The 14811-nt window shown below is 37.7% G+C and overlaps 1 protein-coding gene across 6 annotated transcripts in view; it reads right to left on the reverse strand.

The window, feature by feature from the left end:
• Nucleotides 1-14811, reverse strand: part of PIK3CB (phosphatidylinositol-4,5-bisphosphate 3-kinase catalytic subunit beta) — a 116819-nt gene that overhangs the window by 16407 nt on the left and 85601 nt on the right. For all 6 annotated transcript variants that reach the window (XM_069792051.1, XM_069792050.1, XM_069792053.1 and 3 more), the window contains 5 exons: nucleotides 13488-13541; nucleotides 11300-11488; nucleotides 3421-3542; nucleotides 1261-1404; nucleotides 210-309 (listed from right to left, as the gene is read on the reverse strand). In XM_069792051.1, coding sequence (XP_069648152.1) covers nucleotides 210-309; nucleotides 1261-1404; nucleotides 3421-3542; nucleotides 11300-11488; nucleotides 13488-13541 — 609 coding nt within the window. The remainder of the gene's footprint in view (nucleotides 1-209; nucleotides 310-1260; nucleotides 1405-3420; nucleotides 3543-11299; nucleotides 11489-13487; nucleotides 13542-14811) is intronic.

The following is a 14811-nucleotide window of genomic DNA, read 5'->3' on the forward strand; positions in this document are numbered from 1 at the left end:
AGCTGCTTTCTGTGCCAGGGAGGTCTGCTCCATCATCCATCTATTTAGCCCTTTTATTTCTCTGTTTCACCCATGCTTCCTTCTCTTCCCTGCTCCCCAACAGATGGGCTTTGTCAAGGTAATCAATATGCCCCATCGGAGCAATGGAACAAGTATCTGAGTTACAAGCTAGGATAAGTGATGATTTAAAGGAGAAGGGAAGCCTATACCTGTTTAGCAAGCACTTTCATATGAGCAACACTTCCTCGGCAGTAAGCTTCAAGTATCAAACCAAACTGTACTGAAACGGCAGGTATGTGAACCTCTGACCTGTAAGAAGAAAAGCTTCTCATTAGACCACAGCATTTACAGATTAGCATTCTTCAAGTCATTAAATGAAACAAAAAAACCAAACACCAAAACACCTCATGGTCATGTAGATAAAACAAAAAGCCAGATTTCTAAGGAAATAACAGAATACTTATGTGCTGAAGACTATGAGGACTGCTGGTTTCAATGCATGCCACTTGTTTCAAGGTCTACGACTGTTCTGGAGGCAGTAATGTCAAGAGGTAGCGATTGGATATTTGTTTTCAGGAACCCCTTTTATTCAAGAAAGTAGTACTGCTAAGTCATAGAAGATGATATTGAAAATCCTGGCTGACATTAAACCACGTGTTCTCAAATGTTTGTAAGGGAAAAGCCAAAATTTGCCTGAGGGGGAACACTTGGGAACAAACCACTGAACCTTATGCCAGAGCCAATTATCCTCAAAAACATTCTCAGGTAGTACTTGCTCTTTTATTTCAGAAATATTAAAATAAACTGTACTTTGAAGACAGAATCAACCTATAATCCATTCTGCAAGGTTTCTGCCATTCACAGAACTGATCATCTAAAGTAGCAACGACTCATAGAACTGCTTTTATTTTCTGTTACTCTCAACAATAATATAAATTTTTCCCAACTGTGAGGTATAAATATTGTACTTCTACTGCACGCACAGCCAAAACAAACACTAAAGTTATATACACGCTTAACTTATCAGACAGAGCTGAATGCAGTTTGGAATACTTTCGCCAAACAATAGATTACAAACCACTGTAATATATTTTTAATTACAGGCTTGCTCTAATCTATAAATGCCAAAGGTAAAGAAACATAAAAAGGACTTGTACAGGACTATGATACTGGCTCATTTAGAAAAATCCTCAAGAAATCATATTTGAAATTCCAATCAGGCTCAACAGTTTCAGAAAGATGCAAGGGAAAATCTCCTACCTTAGATGCCAAAACAACATCTGTCCTATTCTCCTATTAGCGAGTGCTCTCTCTAACAGAAATCTGGACAGCGCACAATCAAGAAAAGGTTCATATTTCAGGACTTGCACAAGTTGAAGAAGATACTGAGAGAGCTCTTCGTCACTAGAATGAGGTACATAAAAGCAGTTAGTAACAGAGTAACTAGATTAATGATATTCCAGAAATTCAGATGCACATGAGAAATCCAGCGATGACAGATTTGTTTCAACAGCAAGAGTGTCCCCCAATTTTTCAGTCACATGGAGAAGGACAACAATACACAGCTTAGTGCAATTGCCAGACTGATCAATTCATCAGTAAGTTAAACCTTTAGCAGAATCTTAAGGCCCTCAATCCTGTAAGTAAAAAGCTGGTGCTCTGTCACGGGCTTTTACAAGATCAAGATCTCAGCCTCAGTGCTAGGTTAAGTATCTGGGACATTAGCTATTTCAAATTATTTCAGACTGGACATTGGCTCCCTCTGACCACTCAACCTCTGACTGAGGAGCTGGACCTTTGGAGCCACATAAAGAACCACTGTAACCTAGCAGTTAGATGCAGTGGGCACAGACAACAACTGAGAGTAATTGCATATACCTATCAAAGTCACTCAGCTTACAAAGAAGGGGGAGGACAGTACTCATTCCACTGAAAGAAATTCAACTAACATGTCTTTAAAAGTTACTGTCAGTTCATAGGTGTTAATTTATTAAGCTACACCTACAAAGTGATCCATTTAGCCAAAATGTTTTGTTTGCGGTTTTGTTTGTTTGTTTTTAAATCATACCAAAAACATGAAAGTTTTTAGAGGATAAGTAAAAGTACATCATCTTTGAGAAACCAAACAGTGCCCAAATTACTCCTACTTCATAAGTGCAAATTTAAGTATTTAGCCACAGTTCATAAACATACCTTTGAAATGTTAATTAACTACTGCAAGTAATATTCTGACATAATAAAAATAATTCCAATAATTTTCTGTAAAATCCTGTATTCCCCTCCCCCCAAAAAACCCTCTCACACTTGACAATTATGTTAGTCTAGAACGAATGTGAACATTCCTTGGCTTTTTACATTTGAGTTTCTTTTCTCTTACAAAGGCCCTGCAAAAGATATAAGGAAAAGAGTAGAAATTCTGTCCATCACCTGAAGACTTCAGAGATGCAAATACTGAATTCTTTCATTCTCTCCATCTTACTCTGAAAAACTTCATCAACTTGGTAAAAACTTTCAATTATGCTGTGTTGTATTTATTTTCACCTTTAGGTTACATTTTTTACCAGCTACCTTCATCAGACTTTTTAAAGAAGTTGAAAATGGATTTCTGACACTCAGCTGAACACAATCTTGCTTCAGAGCCAGAACTAAGAATTCTGGAAATAATTCCAGATGTAACAATTCAGTATTATTAGTATAGTCCAGCAGCTAGATTGCTTGTTTGCATTTGAAAGTAGTCAAAACATTCTTTTTTTTTCTTACCCCAAAAGTCTAGCCTTGACCATCAAAAAATTAATCATTAAACTATTCACCACAGAGAATTTAAAATTCAAGGACAGGAAATATGCAGTAATGTTGCAAATGATAACGTTATACAAGTCTTGCCCTAGGTTACAGTGAAGAGCAAAATTATATGCGATAAAGGAAGAACTGCAGATATCAAAAGCTACTGTGAAGAACAAACAAACCAGTAATTCTCTGTTTTTTTATTATGTGCTGCAGCTTACATTTCTATTAAATGATACGGTGAATACCTGACACAGAGTGTGAGGTGGCTAGATGGCAGTTTTTATAGTATTCGACTACTGTAATATTTTGTCCCTTTGTTATTAAAAAGTTCTCGCACTATCTTGCTCCCCCTTTGTCCAAGAAGGGGGTGAATACACAACTCTCTCTGGGACAAAGGTACATTGGTGTTCTCTTAGCAACATGGAAAATGATAATCATTGAATACAAGATGTCAGAATAAGACGGTTTTATTTGGCTGCCAATGTGCTTATCTAGAAATTGGACCACTTAATTTGGCCATCTATTCATGGCAGGCAATCTTTCCTCTTTGGGTTCTTTTTTTCCTATAAACAAAGAGAATACAGCTTTTCACCCCAGAAATCCTTGCATGCTGAAATAATACAATATACTCACCTCATTTGTTTTAAACAACCCACTGCATATTCTCTGACATACTGGTCTGGATAATTGAAATCCAACAATTCTAATGCTTCTCTAGGCAGCAGCTTGGGCCATATCTGAAGGAGAGCCTGAAGCTGTTTTAAAAAGAAGACTATTAGGTTACAGGTAAAGTAACTATTTTAAGAAAACAGATGGGTATAACTGCCTTTAAAAGCATTCACACTAACAGAAGGAGCTTACAGACTGGCGCAGGGGGTGGCAGGGGGCAGGAAAGGAGAGAAAGAATTCTGAGAAAATGGGCACACTTCTGATTAAGTTTCTTACCCTTTAAAATTATCTATGTTATTTTTTTGGCACCAGGTCTCATTTACACTTAGTCTGAAAAATCTGTTTCTTCACACATAGACACAATGCACAGTTGTTGTGGTTTAACATCATCCGGCAACTAAGCACCACGCAGCCACTCACTCACTTCCCCCCCACCCAGTGGGATGGGGGAGAAAATCGGGGGAAAAAAAAAAGTAAAACTCATGGGTTGAGATAAGAACAATTTAATAGAACAGAAAAGAAGAAACTAATAATGATAGTAACACTAATAAAATTACAATAGTAACAATAAAAGGATTAGAATATGCAAGTGATGCACAATGCAATTGCTTACCACCCACCAATCAACGACCAGTTAGTCCCTGAGCAGCAATCCCCCCACCCCCACTCCCCCCAGTTTATATACCGGGCATGACATCACATGGTATGGAATACCCCGTTGGCCACTTTGGGTCAGCTGTCCTGGCTGTGTCCCCTCCCAACTTCTTGTGCCCCTCCAGCCTTCTCGCTGGCTGGGCATGAGAAGCTGAAAAATCCTTGACTTCAGACTAAACATTACTTAACAACTGCAAACACCAGTGTTATCAACATTCTTCTCATACCAAACTCAAAAACATTGCACTGTACCAGCTACTAGGAAGAAAATTTAACTCTATCCCAGCTGAAACCAGGACAACAGTAAACAAAAATTAGGTAACCTCAGATTTGTAAATTTTAGAAACAGTTTCAATAAAATTTAGATAATGTTTTGTAAATAGTTTCATAAATATAAACATTTTGGTAATGGTAAAGATTTTCCATTAAAAAAAAATTAAAGGTTTTTGTTGATAGAGATCTTTACCAAAAATATTTATCCAGCTCAACTGATAGAGCCTTTTCCCACATGCACTGTGAATAGTAATGAGCTTAAATTGCAAAAAGGATGATTCAGGTTAGGTATTTTTTAAAATGCCCAATACTGAAGACAATGATGTGCTGGAAAAAATTACAGATAACACTAGTGTATCATTTTGGACTACCAAGAACAAAATCATCTAGAGGTCTCCTAAAATAAACTGGGTTTATTGCATTTTAATGAAGCTACCCGCTGAGAGTATGTTTTTAATAATATGTATATAGCTGTATGACTGTAACAGTGCACTATTACTCAAAATAAATAAGGTTGAATGTGTAAATGCAGTGTATCAACAGCACAAGATTTTTCTTCTCCATATGAATGAATCATAACTCAAGATAAAAACACCCTTTCCTACAAATTAGATAATACAGGTATTTCATATTTAAATAGCAACTTATAAAATCTGAATTATTAGGAAGATGTTATCTTCCTCCTGATTTAATAATCCTTTTACGCCAACAGTGAAAAAAATCTCTATTCCTACTATATGTCATAGTTCAACTAAACGCTTCCAGTTCAAGTATGACAAACACATATAAGTTCATAGTCTCAGCCTGCATTTAACAGGCATGCTCATAACACTATTTAAACACCTACGGGGCCAGATTCTGAACTGGTTCATCCATGCAGTTTTGTGAAATTGGCAAGGCAAGAAATGGGGACAGATCAATCATAATGCAAAGCCAGTGGCCATGCTACAATTCCAAAAGTGGAGGAATCAATTAAACTATTTTCATGGGCAAATACTGGTATGAAACATGCAAGGTTCATAATGATATAAAGTAAAATGAAAGATGTGTTTAAATATAGATGTCAGTCCCACAGAAATAAACACGCAAAAATCTATTAAATCCACAGCCCAGTAAGGGTCAACACCACCAGTCCTTACGTCAAGAAGAACTATAGCCATCAACGCTTGCATATCATGGAATACTTGTATTGAAATTCTGAAACAAATATTAACACTGAGCAGATACTTACTACCATAAAACAGGTGTTCAAAGTGCAAGCAGCAGCTATGCTTGTCAGACACACACAGTAAGAAACTTCAGAACAAATGTATCAGAACTTCTAGACAACCTACTTTAGATCAGGTGCAGAACCAACAAAAATATAGAAACATTTTGTTAATAATGAATGATCAAAATGAAAGGAGAACCTGAAATACAGTCTGAAAAGATGAGTCAAAGTGGCCTTACATGCCTCACATATCAGGCCATGAATTTTGAAAGTCATGGTCTACAGCATGTACATTAACCGAGAAGTTTATTTGAAGATACAGACCTCCTCACTTTGACTGCTGAAATTATTTCAGAGGTTATTACAATAAGAAAATGTTAAGTGATATGAGCTTAGAGGAAGAAAGATCTAAATGACCTATGACACAGCGAAGAAAATTCCCCAAACACCTACTGCTCTGTTCATGTTGTGCCTTGGGACTTCTATTAAGAGAGAAGTGCCATCTAACTAGCTCCACATCCAGGTACGTTGTACACTTCTCAAAAGTGCAGGTGAAAGGATATCAGAAATACTTGTTGCATTTGGGCAAAAGAAACTTGCACCAAGAAACGCCCTCATCTGGTTTGGCAAGAGGGAGGTAACTCTGAAGAAGCTCCAAGTACATCTCATTTGTAAAGAAATTTTACATTTCAAAATATGTGTTTCAAGGTCTTAAAATTTCTCTGCAATATCAAACATGTTAAAACGCTGCACGCATGAAATAGTGCATACTTCTCTCACATAGTTTAACAACTCCTGACAAGTTGTGAGAAAATGATGAGCTTTGTTATTGAGGAATTCTCAACAACAATCTAAAGGTTTAGAGAAAACTCAAATGTGGCCTTTATGTATCAATATTTTTTCTATAAAGAAATAACCACAATTTCTTTCCTAACAAGACAAGTTTACTATAAGAGACAATACAATTAAGTACAGGCCAGTATTTTTATTCTGGTTATTTCAAATATTTAATAAATTAGCTGTCCTTTCTCTAGTTCTCATTAATGATAGTGTCACTTCACTGGAAGTGGGTAGATTTTTTTTTTTCCTTAATAATGGCTAAATTCTGCTTCGAGAATAAATACTGCCTGTGAATTCTGCTAACAAGTTCTGCCACCCTACTACACTGAGCGAGGAGGTTATGGCAACAGTGAGGGCAAACACTTTCAGAATTCCTTCAGTGCAACTATTCTACTAAAATATTGCAATACAAGAGCTTGGGTGAAGTTTATATGGTAAGTAATACAAGCAAGTTGCAATAATCCGTTGTATATAACTTTATGGACCACTGAACTAATAGATTAAAGATGGTCTACAATCAAGTATAATACTCCATTTCTGAAAAACCTTACTACTTTTGAGCTGCATTAATAGCAAGAAGAATATATTTATTTAGTTCATTTTTCTTAGCTGGTGTTTGGTTGTTTTGGGGGGTTTGGTTATTTTTTTGGTTTTGTGTTTGTTTGGTAGTTACAGCTAAAAATAGGCATTTAAAAAACTTCTAGTACCACAGCATGCATGTTGTAGCAGCACAAATATTGAAACATATAGCTAATACTATATATATATATATATGTTTAATTTTAATGAGAAGTAAATTATGAGTCCTGCTAATTTTGGAACTCATAAAATTCATGAGGCTGTCTTGCCTTACCTGAAAAAGTAAGTCATTGGGAATACTTATATGTCTACGTATTACAGAAATATTTGGTATGTTTAAGGATAAGATATCATTTTGCTGATATAATATTGGTTTTGGCAGCAAGAATAGTCTAATATAAACCACACTATTGTCTATCCATAAGCAAACATAAATACTACGTTCCTTCCAGAAAGTACACAGTAACAAGCAAGATGACTTGTATTTTCAGCCATCTGTTTAAATAAAATGCTTTATACATATTTTTAATATTCCCAAATTTAAAGGACTTTGAGCTGTCAGCTAATATCCATACTCCAAATAACTTTTCAAAATTCTGCTACCAAAGGCTGTATTTCAAAGGCCCTAGCAAGCAGTAAGAATGCCTTTTCCTTCACGTATTTTAATGAATAAACAAATACCTGCTTATATTTGATAAAATCATAGAATGGTTTAGGCTGGAAGGGACCTTAAAAATCATCTAGTTTCAACTCCCCTGCCATGGGCAGGGACACCTTCCACTAGACCAGATTGCTCAAAGCCCCATCCAACCTGGCCTTGGACACTTCCAGAGACGGGGCATCCACAACCTCTCTGGACAATCTGTTCCAGTGTCTCACCATCCTCACAAGGAAGAACTTCTTCCTTATATCTAATCTAAATCTACCCTCTTTCAGTTTTAAGCCATTACCCCTTGTCCTATCACTACATGCCCTTGTAAAAAGTCCCTCTCTGGCTTTCTTGTAGGCCCCCTTTAAGTACTGGAAGGCTGCTATAAGGTCTCCCCAGAGCCTTCTCTTCTCCAGGCTGAACCACCCCAACTCTCTCAGCCTATCCTCACAGTGGAGGTGCTCCAGCCCCCTGACCATCTTTGTGGCCCTCCTCTGGACTCACTCCCACAGGTCCACACCCTTCTTACGTTGGGGCCCCCAGACCTGAACGCAGTACTCCATGTGGGGTCTCACAAGAGCAGAGTAAAGGTGGAGAATCACCTCCCTCATCCTGCTGGTCACGCCGCTTTTGATGCAGCCCAGGACATGGTTGGCTTTCTGGGCTGCAAGGGCACATTGCCGGGTTGAGCTCATCAACCAACACCCCCAAGTGCTTCCCCTCAGGGCTGCTCTCAATCCACTCATCACCCAGCCTGTATTTGTGCTTGGGATTGCCCCAGCCCATGTGCAGGACCTTGCACTTGGCCTTGCTGAACTTCATGAGGTTCACACAGGCCCACCTCTCAAGCCTGTCAAGGTCGCTCTGGATGGCATCCCTTCTTTCCAGCATATCGACCGCACCGCACAGCTTGGTGTTGTCAGCAAACTTGCCGAGGGTGCACTCAATCCCACTGTCCATGTCGCCAACAAAGACGTTAAACAGTGCCAGTCCCAATACTGATCCCTGAGGAACTCCACTCATCATTGGTCTCAGACATCAAGCTGTTGACTGCAACTCTTGAGTGCAGCCATCCAGCAAATTCCTCATCTACCCAGTGGTCCATCCATCAAACCCGTGTCTCTCCAATTTAGAGACAAGGAAGTTGTGGGGGACAGTGTCAAATGCTTTGCACAATTCCAGGTAGATGACATCCATTGCTCCTCCCTTACCCACCAACACCATAACCCTATCATAGAAGGCCACCAAATTTGTCAGGCACAATTTGCCCTTAGTGAAGCCATGTTGGCTGGCACCAATCACCTCCTAATTTTCCATGTACCCTAGCATAGTTTCCAGGAGGATCTGCTCCATGATCTTGCCGGGCACAGAGGTGAGACTGACTGGCCTGTAGCTCCCAGGTCTTCCTTTTTTACCTTTTTAAAAATGGGGCTTACATTTCACCTTTTCCAGTCAGCAGGAACTTCCCCGGGCTGCCATGACTTCTCAAATACATGGATAGCGGCTTAGCCACTTCATCCGCCAGTTCCCTCAGGACCCAGAGATGCATCTCATCAGGTCCCATGGACTTGTGCACCTTCAGGTTCCTTAGATAGTCTCAAACCTGATCTTCTCCTACAGTGGGCGGTTCTTCATTCTCCCAGTCCCTGCCTTTGCCTTCTGTGACTTGGGCAGTGTGTGGCTGGAGTACTTGCCAGTGAAGACTGAGGCAAAAAAGTCATTGAGTACCTCAGCCTTCTCCATGTCCTGGGTAATCAGGACTCGTTTCCTTCTGGAGAGGGCCCACTTTTTCCCTCATCTTCCTTCTATCACTGATGTACCTATAAAAGCTTTTCTTGTTGCCCTTGACGTTCCTGGCCAGAATTAATTCTATCAGGGCTTTGGCTTTCCTAACCTGATCCCTGGCTGCTCAGACAATTTCTCTGTATTCCTCTCAGGCTACCTGTCCTTGCTTCCACCCTCTGTAGGCTTCCTTTTTGTGTCTGAGTTTGTCCAGGAGCTTCTTGTTCATCCACACAGGCCTCCTGGCATTTTTGCCTAACTTCCTCTTTGTTGGGATGCATCGTTCCTGAGCTTGGAGGAGGTGATCCCTGACTATTAACCAGCTTTCTTGGGCCCCTCTTCCCTCCAGGGCTGTATCCCATGGTACTCTACCAATACAGTTTGTATTTCCAGATAACTTTTAATAATGAACAATAAATTCAGAAGCACATAACAAAATTACTTAGGAACAAAGGATTCTTGCACATGAAAGAACACCAGTGAGCAAGGAATGTGTGGGTGCTACACCTGTTAGTGTAGTGTTAATGGCACAAACAATGAGCTAGAATGGAATTCCATTTATTTTTATAAGTTCACAGAACATATACATCTAACTGGTAGGAAGGATACAATAGAAAATAAACTGTATGCTGGAGGCAAACTAAGATTCTGACTGACTGGATAATCACAAAAGTCACATGATGAATAGATGGAAGTTGAGTTTTCATGCAGTGGTTTCCTTTTCTTCCAAGAACACCTAGCTTGTAACAGGCAAAGGTCAGAATACTGAGCTAGAATAGAAATTTATACTATCAATCATAATCCTTCACAGCAAATGCTTTTTAGCTTGAAGTTTTTTAAAAATAAAACCAAAAAATTTAATTTAAAATTTAAAAAAATGAGACTCATGGAAAGACAGATATATATATATATATATAATCTCAGTGTAACAGTCTGCACGAAGTTGAGCATCATTTAAATGTGCAATTCTGTCAGGATAAGCAGATGAACAAAACAACCTCTGGGTTCACCCCTTAGAGTGAGTACTGTGCTTGTTAACACTGGCCAGACTTTTATGGTTTTGCCCAACTTGCCCTGTACACACACAGACTAAAAAGTTTCAATACAAATCCAGGAATCTGTTATTTTATTACTTTTAAGTCAGTCTATCAAGCAGGCATGGTGCCACTATAAACTCGGATAATTTTTCCTATATCAAAGTTTCACCTATTCCCAAAAAGCATCACAAGGGTTGGATTCTGTTTGGGTAAATACAGTTGGTACACCAACTTCTTTACAGTATAGTGGAATAACCTTGCACATCTATACAGCAAACAAATGATACAGTTCTACTGAAAATGTAATCTTGTAGCACAGCAGCAGTCTTCAAGTTCTGAATTACTTACAGTTACTTTAAAGAGACCCTATTTGGTCAAACAGTCAAGATGATGAGAATGAAGTATTTTGTACCACTAGTGGGTATCATATCTCTTCAAACAATCATGTGTCTGCCTGAATGAAGTTTAATTTCCCAGTCTGAGATGTGGATTTTTATAGTCTTTGAGCAGTTTAACAACTTTTATAAGAAGCTTTATTTCATATCTTGATTTACAAACTTAAAACTTCTTTAAGTTTAAAATGTATAAATAAATAATTGCTGTACTTTTCTCATCATTCAGAGGCCCTCTGAAATGCATTTTGGGTGGTTTTTTACGATAATAAGTTCTTCCTTATGCGTCCAGGCCACAGAGGGTAAACAATGAACTTTGGTTTATACAATAGTACCATTTCAAAATGACTATACTTGGGAAAGAAAGCCTATTTATTCATGATTTGGCTCCAGGATTTTTCCCCACCACCACTGTCTTTTCCCTTACCTGAGCAACATCTTCAAGTTTGTTCCATTTTAAAGAGAGCAGCAGTTTAGGCAATGATTGTGGAAAATTTTCACGACAGTCATATCGCAAAGTCCAAATAAGATCCATTTCATTTTCACAGAGTTGAGACAAAGGATCTCTTTCCATTATTTCTTTTAGCACAATATAAAACTTCTTACCACCTCGACCCTAGAAAATGAGAAATGTATAATGTTTTGATATATTCAGTAAGATTTTTATATTTTAGCTCAAATACTAGAAACCCTACACCAAGAAGAACGTAAGATAAAAACTCATGAAACACAGGAGAATGACTCCTATGACTTTCTTTCAGATTTCAGATTTCCTGAGCTATAAGAACTGTAAATAACAGATTCAAAATTCAGTGTACAAAAGTTTCTGAAAAAGTAACTAAACTTTAGAGTTAATGACACTAGATGGCAATATTTCTATTTTCCAACTCTAACGTGGAGAACTTTCATTTAGGATGCATATACTTTCTCCTTTTGTTTTTCAAGTCAGCAAATTTAATAGAAATACATGTGTGGGGGTGTTAATTAAAAGCCAAAAAATACTTTTCCAACAATAAACAAAGGGAAGTACATTTGCCAAGTATACAAACACTTTTTTGTCTTCTAATCCAGGCTTCCCCTTTCCAGACATTTTCCTCCATTTTACATCTCTGAAACATTAACATTAATACTGAATCTGTAAATCAGTTTATACGAGTGAGTCTTCACACTGGCTCAGTTAATACCTTCTGTCCCAGCCATGCCCTTATGTAAACTACAAGGGCAGAAATTAAAGCAATGATACCAGCAACAATAGCATTTCAGAAATGGGAGACAAAAGAAACTGCTGCTTCTGGATAAGGAGGTAGTAGTTGAAGGGAATAAATTAGTTTCAATACATATTTTGAAAAACAATATGGCAAGCATTAAATACCAAAGCCAACTTTATCTTCACAAAGCTGAAGAAGTTTCTACATAATTTTAAGAGGTAGGCAAAAGGTCTTTACATTAATAATAAAAAAAACAACGAAAAGTTCAGAGGAAATGGTAGGCAAAATCAATTAGAATTCGTAGCAGAAATAAACAGCTCTCATCAAATAACATTCTGCACAGGTTTCCCCCCTGACGGGGGTGGGGAGGTGTGGGGGGAGAAGTAGTATCTGCTGCACACAGAATTTAAGTTTAGCTCCTTCTAGAAATAAGTGCCTGAGCCTTGTGTTGTGCTGAAATGTTTTAAGTAAACATTTGCATGTAAAAATACCACCTAAGCATAAATTCTTTAGGAGCGAATAGACTTTAAAAAGCTAGTTGAATTGCAATGCTTGTTCAGTAAAACTAAGTACATACTCTGTTTCTGTATCAAAATAAGTAAACAGTCTTGACAATATAGTGATTCTTGTATCTGAAAGTGTTAATCTTTCAAATTAAAAGTCACAATACTGCCAAGCTGGCATGCTGCTATTTAAGATTTTCAATTATTTGTACATTAAGTTGTTTGCACCCAAAGTTGCAGTGAGTTTTTACTCTTCCTGAGCACTTTAGGCACTTGGTATTGTAACTGACACATTTTTCAAATAACTGCTTTATTCTTATATAAAATGCAGTTGTTATTACCGTTGATCTGACTGTGCTTTCACCATCTTAAATTGCTATCTTCTGTATTTTTGTATATAATACAAAGAAAGTGCCTTCAGATTTTGGTGATCTTTTCAAAATTTGTCAAGTTAGAACTATCCAGTTCCTGAAGAAGAGCATATATTCATTAAGAAACATCTTACAGATCAATGACCATTTTTGAGGGAGCTTATCTGGAAACATCTGACAAGCAAGCAAAATCATCATACTTGATAAAACTGAGCAATTTTCTAGCAGTATTTTATGCAGCCTAGGAATGTTTTCCAGATCTAATGTAAATCTTAGCTGTGTTCCAAATCCACAGAATGTGTAAAGCAATTGTGCTTTTTGACAAAAAACAGCCAAGAAGTCCAAAACATATTAGAAAAAGTAGATATATACCTGAATTTTAAGGCAGTTCAAAGTGAATTACATAAAAAAACAGAGCCAGCAGAACTGTTGTTACTTGAGCAGTTGACTTAGTTATTTCTACATTGATGTAGAAGTTCAAAACTAAAAACCCCAGAAAAATAATTTTAAAGTAGTCTTTAGCAAATGCTTACCGCCATTGCAGCATTGTCACTGCTTCTTGCAATCTCAGCTGCCTTTTCAAGTATCTACAAAAAGATGTTTTTAAATACATTAGATTTAAAAACAAATCTGACTGCATTGAAAGAACAAATACTATAGAAATTAAGCAGATAAGGAAACACTGCTATCTTTTAGATAATTACAACACTATTATTTTGTATGTACAGTGGTATAATATGGACTTCTATGCTGTGTCCCTTTTCTAATCTGCAGCACTATGGAGATCAGGAATAGGAGCGTTTATGATTACATCCATTTTCCTCTTCTTCACCACTCCTGGGCTAAATAGTCTTCCCTATCACATCTTGTTTTCTGTTTCCATTTGCATTTCCTACTTATTTTTCAGTACAGCAAACCAACTCAACTCTACATTATCCTTTGTTTTCTCATCTACTTCTGCTGTTTGAGAGTGCTTCTCCCACGAGTCATACCAGCTACCCACAGATCCACACTTCTAGCCCTCTATTTCAGCGTGAATCCACAAACTTAGTCCTTTCGCCACCCTCTCAGATCGCCCATATGATCTCAGTTAGCATTTCCAGTTACTTCTCTAAACCTAGGATCTTCCCTTCTGTAACATCATGAACAACCAGCTTCCAACAAGAACTCATTTAATGATAAGTGAATATTCCACCAACAAGCGCTCAGCACCAGATACAGCAACCCTCAGGAAAAAGGACTGCTACTTCTGTTAACAGCAAGGGAACACTTCCCCAGAAGCTCAGCTCTGAGTTACTCTTGCTCTTTTTTTTTTTTTTGGCCTTCTGAACATTTTACTTAGTTTTTGAAGTTCATGTAATAAATCGTGATGGGTAGTTAAGTGTAGATGTAAATACAGTTCTTCAAACTATATTCTGCACGCTACTGTAACCAACAGAGATGTGTTAAAATGGTGACTGCCTGAGCTAATTAGACCAGCTGAACTGGTCAGGTGGGTATATCTACAGTTGTTCCTCAAAGCAGCAGCATCTGACAATTCATAAAATGAAATATCAATTAAGAAAGAAGTCTAAGGAGCTAGACCATCTTCCTTTCCCTCAGAGGTCTGCCTCTACCATCACCCAGGAATATACCACCACCCCCAGACACAGATTCAGCAAGACTTGTATTGTCTTTACTCAGGCAACATGCAAATCAAAAAAGACTACAATAATCAGAGCATAAATACTCAGCAGCTAAAATCCTTAAAAAAATATACTAACCTTTTTTTCTTTCTCTGTATGAAATGCTTATCAATATGATGTATTACACCTGATACTTGGCTACAAAGCTTGTTTACATATTATGCATGAAAAC

This window comes from Haliaeetus albicilla, chromosome 9 (assembly GCF_947461875.1).
Source record: "Haliaeetus albicilla chromosome 9, bHalAlb1.1, whole genome shotgun sequence".
Lineage (NCBI taxonomy): Eukaryota > Metazoa > Chordata > Aves > Accipitriformes > Accipitridae > Haliaeetus > Haliaeetus albicilla.